Source organism: Lycium barbarum, chromosome 2 (genome assembly GCF_019175385.1).
Source record: "Lycium barbarum isolate Lr01 chromosome 2, ASM1917538v2, whole genome shotgun sequence".
Classification (NCBI taxonomy): domain Eukaryota; kingdom Viridiplantae; phylum Streptophyta; class Magnoliopsida; order Solanales; family Solanaceae; genus Lycium; species Lycium barbarum.
Genome location: NC_083338.1, coordinates 130502782 through 130521957, shown reverse-complemented (window position 1 = coordinate 130521957; position 19176 = coordinate 130502782). Strand labels below are relative to the sequence as shown.

General features: G+C 34.4%; 1 protein-coding gene, 1 long non-coding RNA gene and 1 pseudogene across 9 annotated transcripts; all 3 read right to left on the bottom strand.

Annotated features, from left to right (window-relative positions):
• Positions 1-465: 465 nt before the first annotated feature.
• On the bottom strand, positions 466-3521 carry LOC132627246 (LRR receptor-like serine/threonine-protein kinase FEI 1; annotated as a pseudogene).
• Positions 3522-3665: 144 nt separating this feature from the next.
• LOC132627245 (uncharacterized) lies at positions 3666-7975 on the bottom strand. 2 transcript variants are annotated; one of them, XM_060342486.1, is made up of 3 exons: positions 7556-7678; positions 5463-5840; positions 3666-4413 (listed from the first exon to the last, which is right to left on the bottom strand). In XM_060342486.1, the coding sequence occupies exons 2-3, from the start codon at positions 5785-5787 to the stop codon at positions 3863-3865; spliced, it is 876 nt and encodes a 291-aa protein (XP_060198469.1). In that variant the 5' UTR covers positions 5788-5840; positions 7556-7678; the 3' UTR covers positions 3666-3862. The 2 variants fall into 2 exon arrangements, with proteins under 2 accessions (XP_060198469.1, XP_060198470.1); XM_060342487.1 differs by lacking the exon at positions 5463-5840 and having other exon boundaries at positions 7556-7975.
• A 4419-nt stretch (positions 7976-12394) lies between these two features.
• Positions 12395-17668, bottom strand: LOC132627244 (uncharacterized). 7 transcript variants are annotated; one of them, XR_009577819.1, is made up of 7 exons: positions 17464-17668; positions 17042-17129; positions 16176-16297; positions 15118-15237; positions 13902-14077; positions 13391-13586; positions 12395-12865 (listed from the first exon to the last, which is right to left on the bottom strand). It is a non-coding gene; the product is annotated as an uncharacterized LOC132627244 (long non-coding RNA). The 7 variants fall into 7 exon arrangements; XR_009577820.1 differs by having other exon boundaries at positions 13391-13555; positions 17464-17666; XR_009577818.1 differs by lacking the exon at positions 13902-14077 and adding an exon at positions 16428-16451 and having other exon boundaries at positions 13391-13555; positions 17464-17658.
• Between the last annotated feature and the right edge of the window lie 1508 nt (positions 17669-19176).

The following is a 19176-nucleotide window of genomic DNA, read 5'->3' as shown; positions in this document are numbered from 1 at the left end:
TAAGAATATATTCAAATCAGTGTGTCTATCATGGGGTAGATACACAAATTACCTTAAATCTAAGAAGCCGAGTCGGTGGGTTGATTCAGGTGCACAAAAAAAAAATGAATTGAACTTAAAATCTTTTCTAGATATTCATTTTCCTGGAGAGACGCAGCTCATCATCTAATGCAAAACTGAAGCAAGAGGGAGAAGCAGGGATTGATAGCTTTCCAGAACCAAGAGATAGGAAGGACTTCTTGAGGTAAAAAGTAACAACATTAATTTCATATTTTCAGTATGCCTATCATCGTAAGCATAAAGATTCTTTTATCCTTCCCCATCTCGTTTTCTACTACATTCAATTGCTCATCGAAGCCTTTCTTGTTCTCTCTTTCATAAAATCATGTAAGGATTTTCTTTTGTTTGATTTAATTTGTGTGGAACAGTAAATTTAGAAGAAAATTGCTCAAACATCAGCAACTTTCAATTGAGAACTTTCATCCTGTTCATCACAAAAAGAACTGTTCCACTTCGAATTTCACTGATTCTGACTGACATCAAACAGCTACGAGAAAATACGTGAAACCTAGATCAATCAAATAGAAACTCAAGAAACAAAAAAGGCTGGTTAAAGAAGGCTGGTTAAAGCAGCCCCTTGTACACTATTGTTGTGATGTGAGACTCCTCATCCCCGAGTAATTTGGCCAGTCCAAAATCAGATACTCGAGCCTCAAAGTTGCCATCAAGCAAAATGTTGCTAGACTTTATGTCTCGGTGTATTACTCGAGGGGAACAATCGTGATGTAATTAAGCCAACCCTTTCGCAGCTCCCATGATCACAGTTAGCCGTGCACCCCAGTCTAGTTGCTCAGATCTCTCTGTATAGAACATCAAAAACGATGTTTTAAATGGACCCAAAAGCAATAGTCAAATCTAAAACTCTCTACCCTGAGGATGTGAAAATATCAAAACAGCAAAAGCAGTTTAACAACCAAGATGAATTAGCTTAAAGGAATGTCATTTTTTATTATTATGCTCTTTGCTCTAAGAGTTGCTTTCCGCCCTAGATGCTGAAAGCAAACATCATGTCACAGTCCACTTCCCTAACATGAAACTCATTTTGTTACTCTATTGGATATAAGAACACTGACTCAACGAGATATTCAACCAATTTGACAATTCATTTTTATTTTCATGGATTAGTGAACATACCATACTATGATAAAGATTAGCTAACATTACTACTGTACTGTCATTTCCCGTAAGTGTGGATGTGGTTCTCATGCAATATAGCTGCATAAAAGGGCTGCAAGCCAGCCATCTGGTAAGCCAAAGCAAAGGAGTTCAAATGTAAATTCAAAGTTTCTTGAAAACAAAGTTCATATTCAAAGTTCTACAGCAATACAACAACAACTGCTTGAATCCCAAACAAGTTGGGTTCGGCTATATGAATTCTCGCTGACCATGTTTCCCATTTAAGCTCAACTCATGTCATCATCATACCAAAAGAACCTATAGCAATATTTAAACAAAATATAGAACACATATGAAACATCAATGACACACCAAGATATTCTTTAGTGCCATCAGACCATCAGAGCGTCTTGGTTAGTTAGCAACTAATCTCCACTATTTCCAAAGAAATGAACAGTTTAACAACCTAGACGTGAAAACATCTCTAGAGTGCCATCTGCACCAGCCAAAGATGTAATCACTATCTGCCTTTTTTTTTTTTTTTTTTTTCCATTATCAGCTCTTGTATTAAAAGGTCAGAAATTTGTTCGATCAAGCCAATGGGTACTAATCCATGTATGTTTAGAGTTGCATTAGGACATCAAACGCAGAGCTTAGTCAATCCCATTCAGAAATTTTCTCCAAAGGCTGACAGTATTTTTCCAATCAATTGCATATCAAACACTGCTTTAACAGCATTCCCTTCTGTCCCAGTGACAATCTGCCAGACTTTTTGAGACAATATTTCGCTGATTGGATCAATCAGGATAGCAGTAGAAAGTGACCCCTTATCATAATTTATCCTCATTCTTAATAGACCCCTGTCTAATATGTTTGCTCTTATCTGCATATGGATTTTGCTTTTGAAAAACAGAAGGTCTCTCATGCTTCCACAATAGCGCATATCCAATATAATTTCTGTCTCTGTTACTGTTACTGTTACTATTAGATTGCGCGTTTTATCTCCCAACTGAGCCACAACACCCAAAGTTCAATCGGGTGCTCTAAACGGAAGATAACCAACCCTATTGAGCTATGAATATCAAGATTGCTAAAATCTCAAATAATTTTCCAATTAGAAGAGAAATGCCAGAAATTCTCACCAAATCCAGCTAATGTGCTGAATCCGCAAAATAACAAATATTTTCACCATTTGTTGACCACAAGATATTTTACAAAGGGACGTATGTCTCACCGTGCAGAACTTCATCTAGGCTACCTCCGGATAAGAAGTCATAAATCAACAGCTTTGATGTTGGAGAATTGCAATACCCTCGAAGATTTACCAGTTACCGGTGCTTAATGCTTCCAAGAATTTCAAGCTCCCTTTCAAAGAATCTATCGAAGCCTTCATTCATCTTGATAATTCTCTTCAACGCAAATATATTGCCGTCATCCATTGCAAGCTTGTAAACAGTTCCAAACCCCCCAGAACCAATTATGTGTCGTTCATCCAGTGTCTCCAACTTTTTGATGATATCCTTTGAAGAGTAGGGCAAATCTCCATGAAACATCACAATCGATGCTGAAAATTTAATATTTGGACGGTTAAGAAAAGCAAATAAAGATGAAGAACTTTAGAATGTAATTTCTACATAGGTTCTAGATAAAGACCTGCACAAATATCCTTCCCAAGAGTTTTGCCGTCATTTTTTCCCAGTCTCTTGTAGCGGAAACAGCCCCAGAAACACATGAGTGCCACCAATAGCAGCGCACCCACAGTGGCAGATGCACTTATAAGCAGTCGACCATTCTTACTTTGGTTTTGGGCGGACAAACATGGAAAGTATGAGACATTACCAGGTAACATGAAAGGAATGAAGTGAAATAATGAAAAGAAAAAAAACAGAGAAAGCGCTGAATATATAGCGCTGCTACTTAAAACTATGAGGTCTGCATACTTAAATGATTCCGCCATTTGAAGTAAAAAGTTTTCTTGTTAGAGCCTGACAGATGAACAAGTCCATTAGAAATATCATTTGAGATTCTAGTCAATACAAATCACACAAAAACAAGAAGCAAGTGTAGCTATTGCAGTACCTTGAATTACCTTTATACAAATTCAAAGTTAAGAATATGAAGATACTTACAAAGAAAAAAACCATATACTAAGTCATTAATTTTTAGAACAGAGAAATCTAGAATGTAACCTCCTATAAAAGGATGTGTACATGTCATGTTCTCGTCTGCATAATATAGGAAATCCACAGAAGGACAAGTTGCTATGTTTAGCAGCTGAAACACTATGAGTCCTTTTTGTAATGACAGACAAATCTGGTGGGGCAAACCCTTAGGACCAACGGCAACCTTCAAAACTCGGGGATAATGGGTCCGCCCCTCTACCCCTTCTCCACTTAAATACCAGGCCTAGTTCGCATGACGAAGGGCTCGAACGTGACTCAAGTCACAATTCTCACAAAATTAAAATAAGCATAAAAGGGGCAAATTAGTCGGTTCATAATTTTTTACATTAAACACAAATAGGTTATAAGAATTGTTACACAAGATTGAAATAAGGGAAGTGAACGTAATATTGTAAATCACAAGGTAAGTTAATGTTACAAAACCAAATGTAAGGAAAGGTCTCTGAAATTATCCTAAAATAGTAAGGTTAAATAACGCGGTGTTGGTTCAAGGAACGAAACACTTAAGTAGCTCTTGGAGCAGCCCATTCAACTCTAAGAATGAGATTGTCATAACCATAACCATTGAGCTTGTTTATAGCCTTATCGGCATCTTCTCTGTTGACAAAGTTGACAAAACCAAATCCTCTGCTCATTCCCGTTTTTTGATCAATGGCAACATACACTCTGCTGACATGACCAAAGGGACGGAACAGCTCCAACAAATCAGCCTCCCGAGTGTCCTCAGAAAGGTTGGTGACCCTAACAGAGTTTTCTTCATTCCTTCTTCTCATCTCAGTCCCGCCACCACCTGCTCTCTCTGCAGCACCACCTCTCATGCTCGGAGGAACATAAGCACTCTTTTGAGAACCGGCCCCACCAGCAGCAGGCGCTTCAGCTGAAGGTGGCTTATCCATGAAGGTTTCACTTGGCTGAGCAAGATCCTTGAAAGGGCATTTTGATGTCCAGTGATCACCCTTCTTGCCACAGGTCCTACAAACCATAAGAACAGCCCCTGCTTTCCCAATTTGAGCCAATGAGTCTCCACTAGCTTTAGCTTCATCTTTGTTGGAACCTATTCAACATTCCATGATCACAATAACAGAGTTAGGTAAACTTAAAATAAAGCTCAAGTCAACGAATGCATATCCTTGGACACTTAAACACATATACCGCATCTAAAACACAAAAAGATTGGCAAGCACAGAGAGAAAGAACCCACCTATTAATTAAAACACAGACGAGAACACAATTCACCAAGCAGTTTTGTAGATGCATCAATGAGAGTCAATAATGTGCTCAACTCTCATACTCCCACTACAGGAGATATAGTTGCAACAATACCATCTCTTTACTAGAGAAGATTTGCAGTATTACCAAAATAGCTACACAGGCAGCATTTCCACAAGCATATAAATTTTTTTCCATTTCTCATCACTCAAATAGGAGACCGCAAACACAGCTGCAAAATCCATTCTTTTTCCATAACAGAAGTGAGATGAATCACGGTGAATGCGTACAATTTATAGCAACTCCCAAATTCTCACTACTGAGGTCGAGTAGCCAATAATATGTAGATGAGACATATAATTGCGTAACTCTATTTTTTCACTCTACATAACAGGCAATACGAGATATATGTTTTTAGCACTCGAAGAATGATAAGGGTACAATCTCTTTCTTTGTTCACAGGATAGAACTAATGGTATTAGATGTTAAAGTGAAAAGCTCTGCATCATAAAAGATTGCATTCCACATGTGTCTCGCCTTTGTCCTTGTAAGCAACTAAAGAGAAGAGGAAATTCGGTCTCCATCTTAAACCAATTAACAACTTTTTCAAACAAAGTTCCCCCCTTTTTCCCTAATTCACCATTTAACCCTCCTTACTACTTTGAGATGCAACAACAGAATTCACAGCTTGACAATACTATCAAATTCAAAACACAAGAAGAAAAAAATCCTTGTTTTATTTTATCCATACACAGAGAGAGTCAAACAGTAACAAGCAACCCACAGAATTACAAATCACAATCCAATCACAGAGAGCAAAGCAAATATGACCCAATTGACAATTAAGCACAGAATTAACCAAAACAGGAAATGGAATTGAGAAAAGATGTATACCGGGAGGTGTAGGTCGTTCAAGAATAATTTCCTCAGTAGAAACCATAGTAAGTCTAGCACCAACGTCTTCATGTACAGCATCACCAAACTTAGGCCAATTCCTCCTCTCAATAGCACCTTTACTGAGCCTAGCATTAGCAAGCTTACGTATACGTGTTGTGGTTGTTATTTTCACCTTGTTACCTTCATCATTAAACTTGTATTCCACTACTTTCTTTACCCCATTTGAATCTGGTCCAAATACTTGTTTCGGTGGCAACAGGAAATCTAAGTCCTCTGCATCGTCTTCTAATTCTCCCCATCTCATTTTTCCTTCCACCGCCATTGATTGATGATTTCCGATTTCGTGTTAGGGTTAGGGTTTTCTTTTCTGTTTTTCTGTTGACACCATACAAAAAGGGTATGTTCAGAGTGGGGTTTTCAGACAAATGACTTTTGGGGCTCTAGGCGTATTGGGGGCTCTTTAGTTGTATTCATAATTTGGGCTCTATGTTTTGCTCATAGTTATCGGGTCATTTGCACTTTTGTTCCTATTTTGTGCTGGTCTTTCATTTTTGTCCTTTAACATGGAACTTATGTCTATAGGTGTATAAGTTACGCATCATAATATCCACAAGTTATGCTAACGCTCTTAGTGGTCGTTTGGTTGCTAGTCAAAATAGTCCCGGGATTACAATTCCGGGACTAATAAAAGATGGTATAAAATAATCCCAGTATAAGTGGGTTAAGAAGGTATAAGTTGAGTTATTCCAGCACTAATTTTTATACCACGTTTGGTACAAGGTATAAAATAATCCCGGGATAAATCTATACCTTATACCAAACGTGGTATAAAAATTAGTACTGGCATAACCCATTTTATACCTTGAACCAAACGACCCCTTAGAGAACTCATACGCATAAGTTCAGACAAAAATTAAAGACCACTCCATTTGAAGGACGAAACTTATACGAATAACTGATTTTAGGAGAATCATTTAAGTTCTAGCCGAGTTTGCAACTTTGTGTCAATTTAGATTTTTTTTTTTTTTAAGCATACAGGACTAAAGTTACAAAAACTTGTCCATGTGAGAGGAGAAAATCTGGGAGCGTCGTGAAGGGAAATGGTGAGAGAGGGAAAAATAATTTTTGGGCCTGTTTAGGTGTATTGGGCTGTATCTTACCATTTTCATACTAATCGGGCTCTATGTTGTTGATAGGGACCATTATTTAAGTTGTTATAGTCGAGGTTTACAAATAGGAAACTTACATAAACAACTATAGTTTCTAGGCTTCTAACCAACTGTAGCTACTGCTTTTGTAATTACATAAGGTCGATATGAGACCGCAAACACAGCTGCAAAATCCATTCTTTTTCCATAACAGGAGTGAAATACCATTACCATAGCTTACACGAATCATGGTGAATGCATACAATTTATAGCAACTCCCAATTTCTCACAACTGAGGTCGAGTAGCCGATAATATATACATGAGACATGTAATTGCATAACTCTATTTTTTCACTCTATATAACAGGCAATACGAGAGAACCTGGATCAATATGTTTTTAGCAGACAATGTTTACACTCGAAGAATAATAAGGATACAATCTCTTTCTTTGTTCACAAGATAGAACTAATGTATTGGATGTTACACACAGTAAAGTTAAAAGCCCTGCGACATAAAAGATTGCATTCCACACGTGTCTCGCCTTTGTCCTTCTAACCAGCTAAAGAGACGAGGAAATTCATCCCAACGACAGTCTCCATCTTAAACCAATTAACAATTTTTTCAAACAAAGTTCCCCCCTTTTCCCCTAATTCAACATAACACAATTTAACCCTCCTTACTACTTTGAGATGCAACAACACGAACGCCAACAAAATTCACAATAAACATAGCTTGACAATACATCAAATTCAAAACACAACGGTACAACAAGAAAAAATTCCTTCTTTCATTTTATCCATACACACAGAGATCCAACAACTGCCCATTTTATTACAACAACCAGATAATTACCATGCTACAGCAATCAAAACAGTAACAAGCAACCCACAACAACCAGATAATAACACAAAAAAAAAAATGAATTGAGATAAGACGTATACCAGGAGCTGTAGGTCGTTCAAGAATAATTTCCTCAGTAGAAACCATAGTAAGTCTAGCACCAACGTCTTCATGTACAGCATCACCAAACTTAGGCCAATTCCTCCTCTCAATAGCACCTTTACTGAGCCTAGCATTAGCAAGCTTACGTATACGTGTTGTGGTTGTTATTTTCACCTTGTTACCTTCATCATTAAACTTGTATTCCACTACTTTCTTTACCCCATTTGAATCTGGTCCAAATACTTGTTTCGGTGGCAACAGGAAATCTAAGTCCTCTGCATCGTCTTCTAATTCTCCCCATCTCATTTTTCCTTCCACCGCCATTGATTGATGATTTCCGATTTGCTATTAGGGTTTTCTTTTCTCTTTTTCTGTTGACACCATACAAAAACGGTATGTTCAAAGTGGGGTCTTCAGACAAATGATTTTTGGGGCTCTAGGCGTATTGGGCTCTTTAGTGTTTTCAGAATTTGGGCTCTATGTTTTGCTCATAGTTATCGGGTCATTTGCACTTTTGTTCCTATTTTGTCCTGGTCTTTAATTTTTGTCCTTCAACATGGAACTTATGTCTATAGGTGTATAAGTTACGCATCATAATATCCACAAGTTATGCTAACGCTCTTAGAGAACTTATAGGCATAAGTTCAGACAAAAATTAAAGACCAGTCCATTGCACGCTTTGAAGGACGCTTTGAAGGACGAAACGTGCAATTACTTGTACGGATAACTGATTTTAGGAGAATCATTTAAGTTATAGCCGAGTTTGCAACTTTGTGTCAATTTAGATGTTTTTTTTAAGCATACAGGACTAAAGTTACAAAAACTTGGGATCGTCGTGAAGGGAAATGCTGAGCGGCTGTGAGAAAGGGACAAATAATTAGGTGTATTGGGCTGTCTTACCATTTTCATACTAATTGGGCTCTATGTTGTTGATAGGGACCATTATTTAAGTTGTAAATAGGAAACTTACATAAACAGCTATAGTTTCTAGGCTTCTAACCAACTGTAGTTACTGCTTTTGTAATTACAATTCGTCGATATAGTTTACATGTTTCTCATGTATTCAAGGGTATTCAAATACACAGATTCAAATACAGTCAGTCAAATACATATGTATATAGGTCAGTCAAACAACACATGCAATCAAATATTCTATTTTTCCAAGATACAATCAGCCAAATACATATGTATATAAATCATCCAAACAATACATACAATCAAATGCATCTAGTTTGCTCAAAAATATAATCAGCCAAATATATATATATATATACCTTATGGCTGCAAGCTGTAAATACAAATACCTTATAGCTACGATTTGTTAGAAAATTAAAATATAGTTATTATACTTAAATACCTTTTATATATTAGCTACACCATGTAAACAGTCCTTACAAGTTTGTGTAAGTTTAGACACTTTAAGCATGCAGGACTAAAGTTACAAAAACTTGCGTCTATGTGAGAGGAGAAAATTTGGGAGTATGAAGGGAAATGGTGAGTGGCGGTGAGACAGGAAAAATGACTTTGGGCCTCTAGGTGTATTGGGCTCTATTTTTCTATTTTCATAATAAGGCGCTATGTTGTTGATAGCGGGACACGGAGTGCATGGATAACTGATTTTAAGACCATCATTTAAATTTTAAACGAAGCTTACAACTTTGTGTAAGTTTAGAGGGTCATTCGCACAAATGACCTATTTCAAGTTGGTCTTTAATTTTTGCCTCAAATTTGCGGTCTTTAATTTTTGTTCTTTAGCACTTTTGGCGCAGCTTAACTTAGACTTCGTTCAGGAAAGTTTGTTTAGCTTCAGCGTATGTATCATAACATTCCATAAGTTATTCCGGACAAGAAAAAACTTTTAACACTCAATATAATCTGAAAAACGATATAAGCTTAAATTTCGCTCGCCAAAGTTTACATTTAGCTTCAGCATAAACATTCACACAAGTTATGTTGGACAAGGAAAAAATTTGAACACTCAACTTGATCTGAAGAATGACATAAGTTTAGATTTCGCTCAGTAAAGTTTATATTTAGCTTCAGCATATGTATTATAACATGGGTCATTTGCACAATTCCCTTGAAAGGCATTGGTCTTTAATTTTTGTCCCTCAAATTTATGGTCTTTAATTTTTGTCCTTTGCCTAATACCTTGAGGTCCTGGGTTCAAACCCCGACTCAATGAAGAAAAAAGTTTGCAAGGCAGAGTTTCGTAGCAAAATTAGGCTTATTCGGGCAAAAATTAGGCCTTAAGGCAGAGTTTTGCAAAATTTCAATTGAATAAAAAAAAATTGCATTAGTTTAGAAGTTTGTTTAACTGATTTTGGGACTATCATTTAAGTTATAGCCGGAGTTTACAAGTTTGTGTAAGTTTAGACACTTCAACCATACGGAACTAAAGTTATAAAAATTTGTGTCCAAAATTTGTCAAATTGATTGTATGGGAAAACTTCCAACATAAGCGTTTGAAGTTAGCCTTGTCAAGGCCAAACTTTCGATGATCGAGCCTGAAATTTGAATTGGCTTATTTTAAGTATTTATTAGTTTTTAAGCTCTTTTCATTATTTTTTTTGTAGTGTTTGAAAAAAATAAAAAATGCTTTTAAGCACTTACTTTTAGGTAAAAGAAGTAAAAAATAAGTCTAAAGTTGAGTATTCCCAACTTATGGCTTTTAACTTTTAGCTTATAAGCTATTTTTAGAAAACTAATCCAAACACCCTCTTTGTCTATAATGGCTACAAATAAAAGAAAATTTAAAAGTGATTGTGCCTCAAAATGGCGCTGTGAAAGTAGGTATTTTTCCCATGAAATCAACACTAGTTAGCGATTCTTGTATAAACTGAATGGGCCGACTACTTTTTGATCTACTTTTAATATTCAGCTGCCAGTTGAAATGTAATTAAAATAGGAATAACTATATGATATAACAAACAATAGTGGGTATTGACATTTAGTAGCTATAGTTTAATTTAATTACTTCTCATAGCAAATATTTGTGTGTTAATACCATTTAGTAACTATATATATATACACACACAAAAAATAGAATACTCATCCCACTATTCACTTCCAACCCATCTCTCCTATCTCTTTCCCCCCTCTTCTCCCCACTACCCCTTCGCCGGCCACCACCGCCACCGGAGCTCCGGCGAAATGCCGTGACCTTTCACCACCGTCACTGCCCCTTCCCCTTTTCCCGTTCTTCTCCGGCCATACCCTTTTTTCCTTTCTTCTCCGGCGCCAACAAGGGAAAAAAAACTCAGATCTACGCCGGAAAAGCACCAAATAGCGACGGATCTAAGCATTGTTGGAAGCAAAAATGAAAAAAAAACTCAGATCTATAACGGATCTGAGCATTGTTAGAAGCAAAAACGAAAAAAATGTTGTTGTTGTATTAGCCGAATTTTTTTTCGATCGCCGGAATTTTTTCCGGTCAGATCTAGAAAAAATCTAGATTTTCATTGTTTTTGTTGTATATTTACCGTGTATATAATATTTTTCGCTTGTATTTGTTGTATACATACCGAAAAATATGGCATACTTGTTAATTTTTTGGTGTATCTATGTTGTATACAGTTTTTTCGCTTGTATTTGTTGTATACATACAGAAAAATATGGCATATTTGTTAATTTTTTGGTGTATTTTATATTATTGGTGTATTATTCAGTTTTTTAATAGTTGTATTCATGAATACAACAAGCCAATTTATAACTACAGATAATTATTTTATGAATACAATTGGAAAAAATTGTTGTATTCATGAATACAGCTAAAAAAAAAAATTGAATACACATGTGGGAGCTGAACTGATTTGCTACAGAACGTAAATATTGAAACATTAGCTATGTAGCTTGATTAAACCCTAAATGTTTGCCATTTATGTAAAATGCCCATTAAAATATAACAATTTTCAGTTAAAAAGACTTTTTTCTCCTTATCTTTTTCATTTGAAAGCGGCAAATGGCATTGCTTTATCTTCTTTGCTTTTTACCTAGAACCTATAGTTCAGACTCTAGAATTTTTTTCATGGAGTTTAAATTAGCATAATTTCAAACTACAATATTTATTTCTGAAGTTTCACTTGTGATAGGACGAAACTCCATGAGCACTGAATTAAGTTTATTTACCAAAAAAGAAAATGTCTAACTCCACTACACTTTTGAAGTTTCAAAGCTCTAAAGTTTGGTACAATTATATAATTTTATATATGTTACTTATATTTCAGCCACAAGTTGAGAAACAAAGATAAAACTTGTTAAATTGCAATAGCCAATGCATTTTTTGAATAATCAGCTGTTTTCAATTGAAGACTCGCCTTGGATTAGTGTTTATTATTACTGTTCATAATTTCTTCTTTTCCCTTTGTCATTCGAGTTCATATATTTCAGCTGAGAGCATACTTTTAATATTTAAAAGGAACGAAATGAAAAGATTAAGAAACGAAGAAAAGTTTTTTTTATACCTTTTCGTTGTTGTATTGCTATGCGAGAACCTTTGAAAAGTCATGGGATTCTTGCATTTTTATTACCGAGCAAGATTCATAATTAACTCTAGCACTGTGTTGGGGGAAGTACATAGATAGTCGATTTGGGACCTTCTTTGAAGTTATGCCGTAATATATAAGTTTTTGTAAGTTTAGCCACTACAAAATTAATTCTAAACATGTGGGACTACACTTAAAAAAAATTGTGTGCCAAATCACAAATTAACAAATTTTATATGAAAATTGACGTATTGTATATGTAGCTACAATAGTTAATTATAATTATTACTAGATCGGTGCTGCCCGTGCTGTGCACGGGCCCAACATAATGTCATTAAATATATTGCTGTAGTGTAATAAAACAGTATAAAACCATATAAATTCAGATATGATAAGATAATACAATCACATGTCCAAGGAATAATTCAAAATTTTGCTAACTTACGAATCATGGTTGAAGAGTGGCTTCTTTTCCACCTATCCATAGGTAGATTACACATATTTTGCTTCCATTCTTTTAATTTGAAATATCTGTATATAACTTTAAGCGAACAACCAAGTCGTTTAATTATTTGGTCTTCAAAGGCGAATGAACAATATAATTCTAGAGTCTGGCTTTAACAAAGTGAATATTTCCTTTAAGGAAATATATACTATAACGGAAACAAATCACCCAAAGTCTTACGTTATACCCACTTTAACCCGCACATAAAAATACTAAATGCATCAATTTCCAATCCACCACATAAGACAAGCTCCAGAGAATTGGCATTCATTGCTAGTCTTATTCTCTATCCAGGTTGATATGTCTACTCCAGCTTGACACTGTAAAAAAAGAAAGATGCTAAAAAAGTTACATACAAATGATCTCAAATGGCAACAGAATCCCAAGCTAACCTGATTGTTTGCTATAAATAAATTTATTTGTTAAATTTCTAAGCTTCATTGGCTACACTATAATAAGATCAGTAATCATTGAATATGCTGCAGTATTTATATTTCCCCATAATCAGATTTTAGCAAAGTCATATATATTGACTTTACATATATAAACTTTTAAGCAAACCACACACTTCCAAGATACAACTATAAATTAGTGTGAGTTTTGGTGATTAGCAATATAGAAAGAACTCCCTAAACATATGTTAATTGAGTAAACATCATGCTATCTGTAAATTTCATGTCATTACAGGAAAATACAGAACCAATGAACAAAAAACACAAAGGTAGCTACTTGGTTATTCAGCCACAAGTCACTTGATAGGAGTTATGTAGTTCAATTCAACGACACAAAGATGTTATAATACAAAAGGACATGAAAAAGATTTAATGACATGAAAAAGAATTTACCAAATTAAGCGCCCGTTTGATTAATTGAATTATGCTATATTCATAAGATCTCTGTACAACACCTGGGACTAATGTGAGCTCGTCTCCCTCCTCAAAATTCCAAGCAGAGCAATAGCTCGAACACATTCTCCTCCCTACACCGTTTTCCTTGTTTCCCTTTAGTTTCTGCCAGGAAAATATGATCTTCGTGAATGCACTGAAAGAGATGTGATACAAAATTCTAGTATCAAAACTAACAAAGCCCCCTGTAGCATCCCTACTTTTAGTACTAAATTGATGCAGAAGCTACACCAGGTATCACAATGCAATCCTAGACCAGTGTACACAATTCTTTTTTTAAAAAATAAAAAATCGGTGTACTCTATATTTCTCATTAACTATTATATTTAGGAAATGTCACTAATAAACTAACTTACGTAGAAAGCTATATAATTATAGACATGATGAAAATAAACAGTATGAAGAGTTGATGCGTTCTGCAGCGTAGAGAGAGATGGTTAGTAGTTAGTACCTCTGGGATCTGCTGCAATGTTGGATACCTTTCTTTTGAAGGTTATTCAACCATGAGCCTCTTTAGCATGCAAAATCATATGATCCAGGAGCAGGTCTTTTTTTTTTGCCCAAACAAATCCATATTTTTTGGCAGTATATGTTTGATTTTATCTCAGGATGTTTAAAAATCTCTCCCTTAAATCCAACATGAAAAAGTGAGCAATCAACAATACTGAACGAAAGTTTATGAAGAAAACTCTCATTACTCTCTACATTCGGCTGAAGTAAACTATTAGCTCGTGCTATTTTCTCTAGGATATTTTATAATCAAGTTTCTCTAGGATATTATTTAAGTACCTTTTGAAAGAAATTCGATTGTAGTAGTGTAGGGTACCTGTATTATATTCTTAGACATACTCATGAATCTGAGAGTGACAATATTGGACACTAAATGAAAAAATAAAAAATAAAAAAAAAAGTTCATTGTTTAAGCCCATGCCCAGAGCAAAATGAGTAACAAATCAATTCGACAATATAATATAAACACCAGATTATGTTAGCGCGCTATAGCCAGCAACATGAAACTTGAATGAGCTGATTGGTCGCTTTATAGCTTTGTTCAGCCATTCCATTTGGTCAGTGCCACAGAACCTTTGTCTTTGTATTCATCTTCAATCTCCTTCTATTGAAAGACATGGATGACTTATAATTTATTACTACTATTTATTTTATAATTTGATATGCTCGTAAAATGTACGTTCGTGGCATCAAAATCGTGTTACTGAGAAAATTTTCTGTTAGTGTTCACTGAAAATGGAAGTTGTACCATGCTAATACCTATCACTAATGAAACCTTCAATCCATTCCTGGAATCTTTGGTGGAAAACTGGAGAATAAACAAATTCAAATTTAAGACCTGAATTGATGTTCGTGTATATGCAAGTTTTAGTACTTCACCTATTATTTTCTCAACGCTCTTGTTGAGTTCCAAAAATTTATGTTGCACTTAAAATGACTACCATATAACTACATGCGCACACACTCGCATAGAAATTTGACCAATTTATAATTTTTTAATAACTTTTGTAGCCAAATTTAAACAATCAAAATATCTAAACTCTCGAAAGTGCCTCTCTAATGAAAACCTTTAAGGTTACCAAAATATTGACTAAAACTGGAGATACCATATGGAAAATAAATCAAAGATATTTTGCGCATCTGTAAATTACACTTACTTGGGTATAAATTAAACCGGAGACAATTTGCCTGCAGTGATTTCCGGCAAATAACACAGCCTCTGCTTGGGCTTCCACTATCCAAGCTCATTTTCATCTTCATCGTCTGCTACCCAAGCACTGTCAGTAAGCACACATAAGAAGCCTTATGGAAAGAAAAAAAAAAACAACTACAGGTCCATGGCAGAGGAGGCACAAGTAAGAGCAGAGAAGGATCGAAACGGAAAATTTAGATAATGTAGAAGCAAAATCTATAAATAACAATAAAGTAAAAGAAAGAAAAACTAATGACCTCTAAAATTCCATTGAATACAGGGGAGATGAAATCTATGGATTTCTTATTCCTAGATTCAAAGAAATTTTTTAATTTCGACTACTCTGTTTCTGAAGACACAATCTCAACCTCAACAGAATTCAGCAAACGACAGTGCCGGAGACGAACCAAATAACATTGAAATAGCATGTTTGAAAACTTTGCATGGAGTTTGCATCACTGAACTATCTAACTTCTGCCACATAGAAACAAATTCTAACAGGATACAAAAATAAATTTCAGACAAAATAATCAAACAATACAGTGAATCAAAATAAGATGTAATGATATTAACAAAAATGGAATCTTCGTCCATTTAAATGAGGAACAACTATCGGACGCTGATTAAAATGCCACTTTTCTCTAGAACCAAGAAGAGAACCTTTGCTACATTGTCACTTCTCCTACCAAAAATACTCAAAAAAATAAATATATCATTGTATAAAGGGGAAAGTATATAAAAACGAAACCCGTTACTGCTTAGCTACTTGCTCCCTTAATTTAGTCGTATGTTTCTTTATAGCCCCCATATTCAGTCCTTCCCAATAATGAGAAAACACAGAAGTAGGTGAGCAGAAGGAGGATTATAAAAGCATAATGAGGAATCTATCAATCTAGTGTGCAAAACAGTTGAGCAAATAGAACCCCCAAAAGGATTATACCTCAAAAAACAAATTAATCAACGATTATTAGATTTTTCACATGTGTTATGCCTACCACAAAATAAAAATTCAAGTGGTTATACCTCAATATTTTCCCATTCAGCCGTTCGACAAAACTCTTGGGGTAGGAACTTGCTTGAGAATTTTCTTTGTTCAGATAAAAAATGGAAGATAATAATCAGCACCGAAAAGTATATCAGAGAACCTACAACCAAAAACCAAAGAATTATGCTCAGCTTCAGAAATCAAGAAAACCTAAAATAAAAAAAGAATTAACTGGAGAAAGAGAAAAGAATGTTTCATAAGATTTTGCCAGAAACTTGAGAGTAGCTAACCTGACTAATCAATCTGAGATAGATCTAATAAGAACCAAAAGAAAAAGTGAATGATACACTACACCCAAAAAATGATATAAAAAATCAATTTCTCGCAATCCCTTTTTTACTCATATCTTGGTAATATTCAAAACTTTATGAAACCACAGAACTAAATATCAAATGCACAAATAGATTGAGAAATATAATCTATAAAGAGTCTTATCAAAACCCATTAAGACCTACATCTTTCTAAAGATCATAATAAATCTGTCCATTCAGTTTGCAAACCCATATAGTCTAATACATAAATTTCTCGTAACTGAAATACTTTCTTTAGGTTAAAAAACAAAGATGAATAGAAACTGTGCTGACATTCTTGGCATAGACGGTTCAGTCGAAACAGCTAAATTATGCAGCAAACTTACCTTTTAATCAAAATGCTACAAAGTTGGACAAATAAACAGCAGCCACAATGGAACACAGAAAGGAAAATAACAAAAGAAGATAAAAAGACAATAAAACAACTAAGTATTAGCAGACAACTATAACAAAAGATATCCAGAAAAAAAAAAAAACAATCTAAGCGCTAGGAGTAGTCATGTTTGTGAAGATTGTAATGACTTAATAATTACCAGCCTGGTCCTGATTATCTCATACTCCCTCCGGATCATAAAAAGTGTCCACTTAGCCTTTTTTCCTTAGGTAAAAAAAAGTGTCCACCTATTAAATCAAGAAACAATTAACCTTTACCATAACATATATTGAGGTTTTAAGATAAGAAGATTAAGCACAACACACTCGAATATTCATTATCAAAATGGTATGAAAGTCAAAATCAACACTCAATATTTTTTATATGGAAGTCAAAATCAACGAAAATCCAACTGGTAGCATCGTACCCATTTTATAACTAAACTTTTTTGTGAACCTTCAAAGTAACAGTTAAAAGACAAAGAATCTCGAATATCCATTATCAAAATGGTATCGAAGTCAAAATCAACGCTAAATATTTTTTATCATTCTTTTTCACCAAGAAAACTTTAAAAACAAATACCTGAAAATTGCAGCAACGGTCTGAGCGAAAATTACACTATATTTTTCTACTAAAAGCTTTTTGATTTGCTGATAGATTATTTTTTTGTACAAAAAGTGGCATGTGAAGAAGGTGATTATACTGTATTTTTAGTATCTACTAAGAAGGAGAAAAGCTCGTGGGTTTGGTTAAAAAGAAGAAGGTTGTCGATTTGGTTAAAAAGAATGATGGGTTTGGTTAAAATGTCATAATTGCCCTTACGACAGACGATATCCCAGCTTTCACTCATGTTTCTATATTAGTAGACTAGCTGGCGTATGCCCAGCGTCGAACATTTTAGATTATAGTGTATTTAATTGTGTAGTTATTTTTTGATATTGCTTAATTTTTAATATGAGTTTATTTTTTTATTGCTTTTTTTTTTAATATGAGGTCCACTATATATTTTTTTTAACATGAGTTGGAGCTGGACGACGATCACCTCCAAGCACGGGCCCAACACTTTGGATTATAGTGTATCTATGTGTATGTAATTTTGTTTGGGTAGTGATAATATATATATATATATATATTGCTAATAAACACACACATATATACTATGTTCAAAACACGATTAATATAACATTGTAGTTTGTGCTCCGTTGTTATACCCCATTTTAACCGGGTTAAATTAGAAGTACAACATATTGGTGATTACTATTTTTTATTTGTTTTTTAAGGAGTCGCCACCTAATTATTTATGGTGAATTAGGACACCTAAATTTATTAAAGTTATTTTAAAGTTAACTGTGTTTTAAAAGTCTGCGAAACTTAAGATTCTAGGTAAGGGTTCAATTAGTCTAAAGGGAAGGTATTAGGCATCCTTTAAGACCCATTAAAAATGATTAACCGACTGGACTTATGTTATTTAAATAAGGCTAAATGTAGATGTAAATATTTAAATATTTAAGAAAATACCTTGTAAGTATTGCTAAAGTTATTTAAAGTGAAACTTGTAGAAAATAATAGTTGCATAAAAGAGTTTAGTTACAAATGAACTAAAAGAAACAAGATGTGTAATGTTTATATGTTTTGGAGAAATGACTAACAAATTTAAAAGAGTTATTTAATAAAGTTTTATAGAAAGACTATTAGTTCAGCGTATATTGTGTGAAGGTTATTTTAAACAAATATGTATTTCAAGTGTTGGACAGAAACTAAAATGAAAAAGTTATCTGTTGAAACTAATTTGCTTTTTATTTCTTAGAATAAGCTAACGTTAGTGTAAGATTTGTGACGTTTTAAACTTCTAAAATAGTAAGCATAAATTATGATTCCCCTAACCAAAAGATGTAGTCATGTTATTTTGAAAATCAATTACTTAAATAAATGTTATAGATACTATAAATAGTTTTAAAAAATAGAAGTGAATGTAATTTGTGGAATTAACTACCCATTACTAAACTAAAACCCTTAATGTTACTAAAGTTTATCTAAATTAACAAACAAAATGTTAGTCATACAATACACATTAAACGCACACAAAAATAAAAATAGAGGAGTAGATATAATATAAATGGGCTCAGCCCACTTTCTTGGACTGTTGTGGTCTGTTGGGCTTCGGCCCAACAAATTTCTTCATATATTGCTGCAGATTAGCTGCTACTATATGGAGGCTGACTTCATATATTGCTGCAGATTAGCTGCTACTATATGGAGGCTGACTCGAGAGAAGTTGTGTTGGGCCTTTAGCCC

Bases quoted from the DNA above. Each gene is read 5' to 3' on its own strand.
- LOC132627245 (XM_060342487.1), bottom strand. From the start codon at position 7,880: ATGGCGGTGGAAGGAAAAATGAGATGGGGAGAATTAGAAGACGATGCA. The intron at 4,414-7,555 runs GTATACGTCTTA...AATGTTGAATAG, and splicing joins TGAACGACCTACAGCTCCTG to GTTCCAACAAAGATGAAGCT.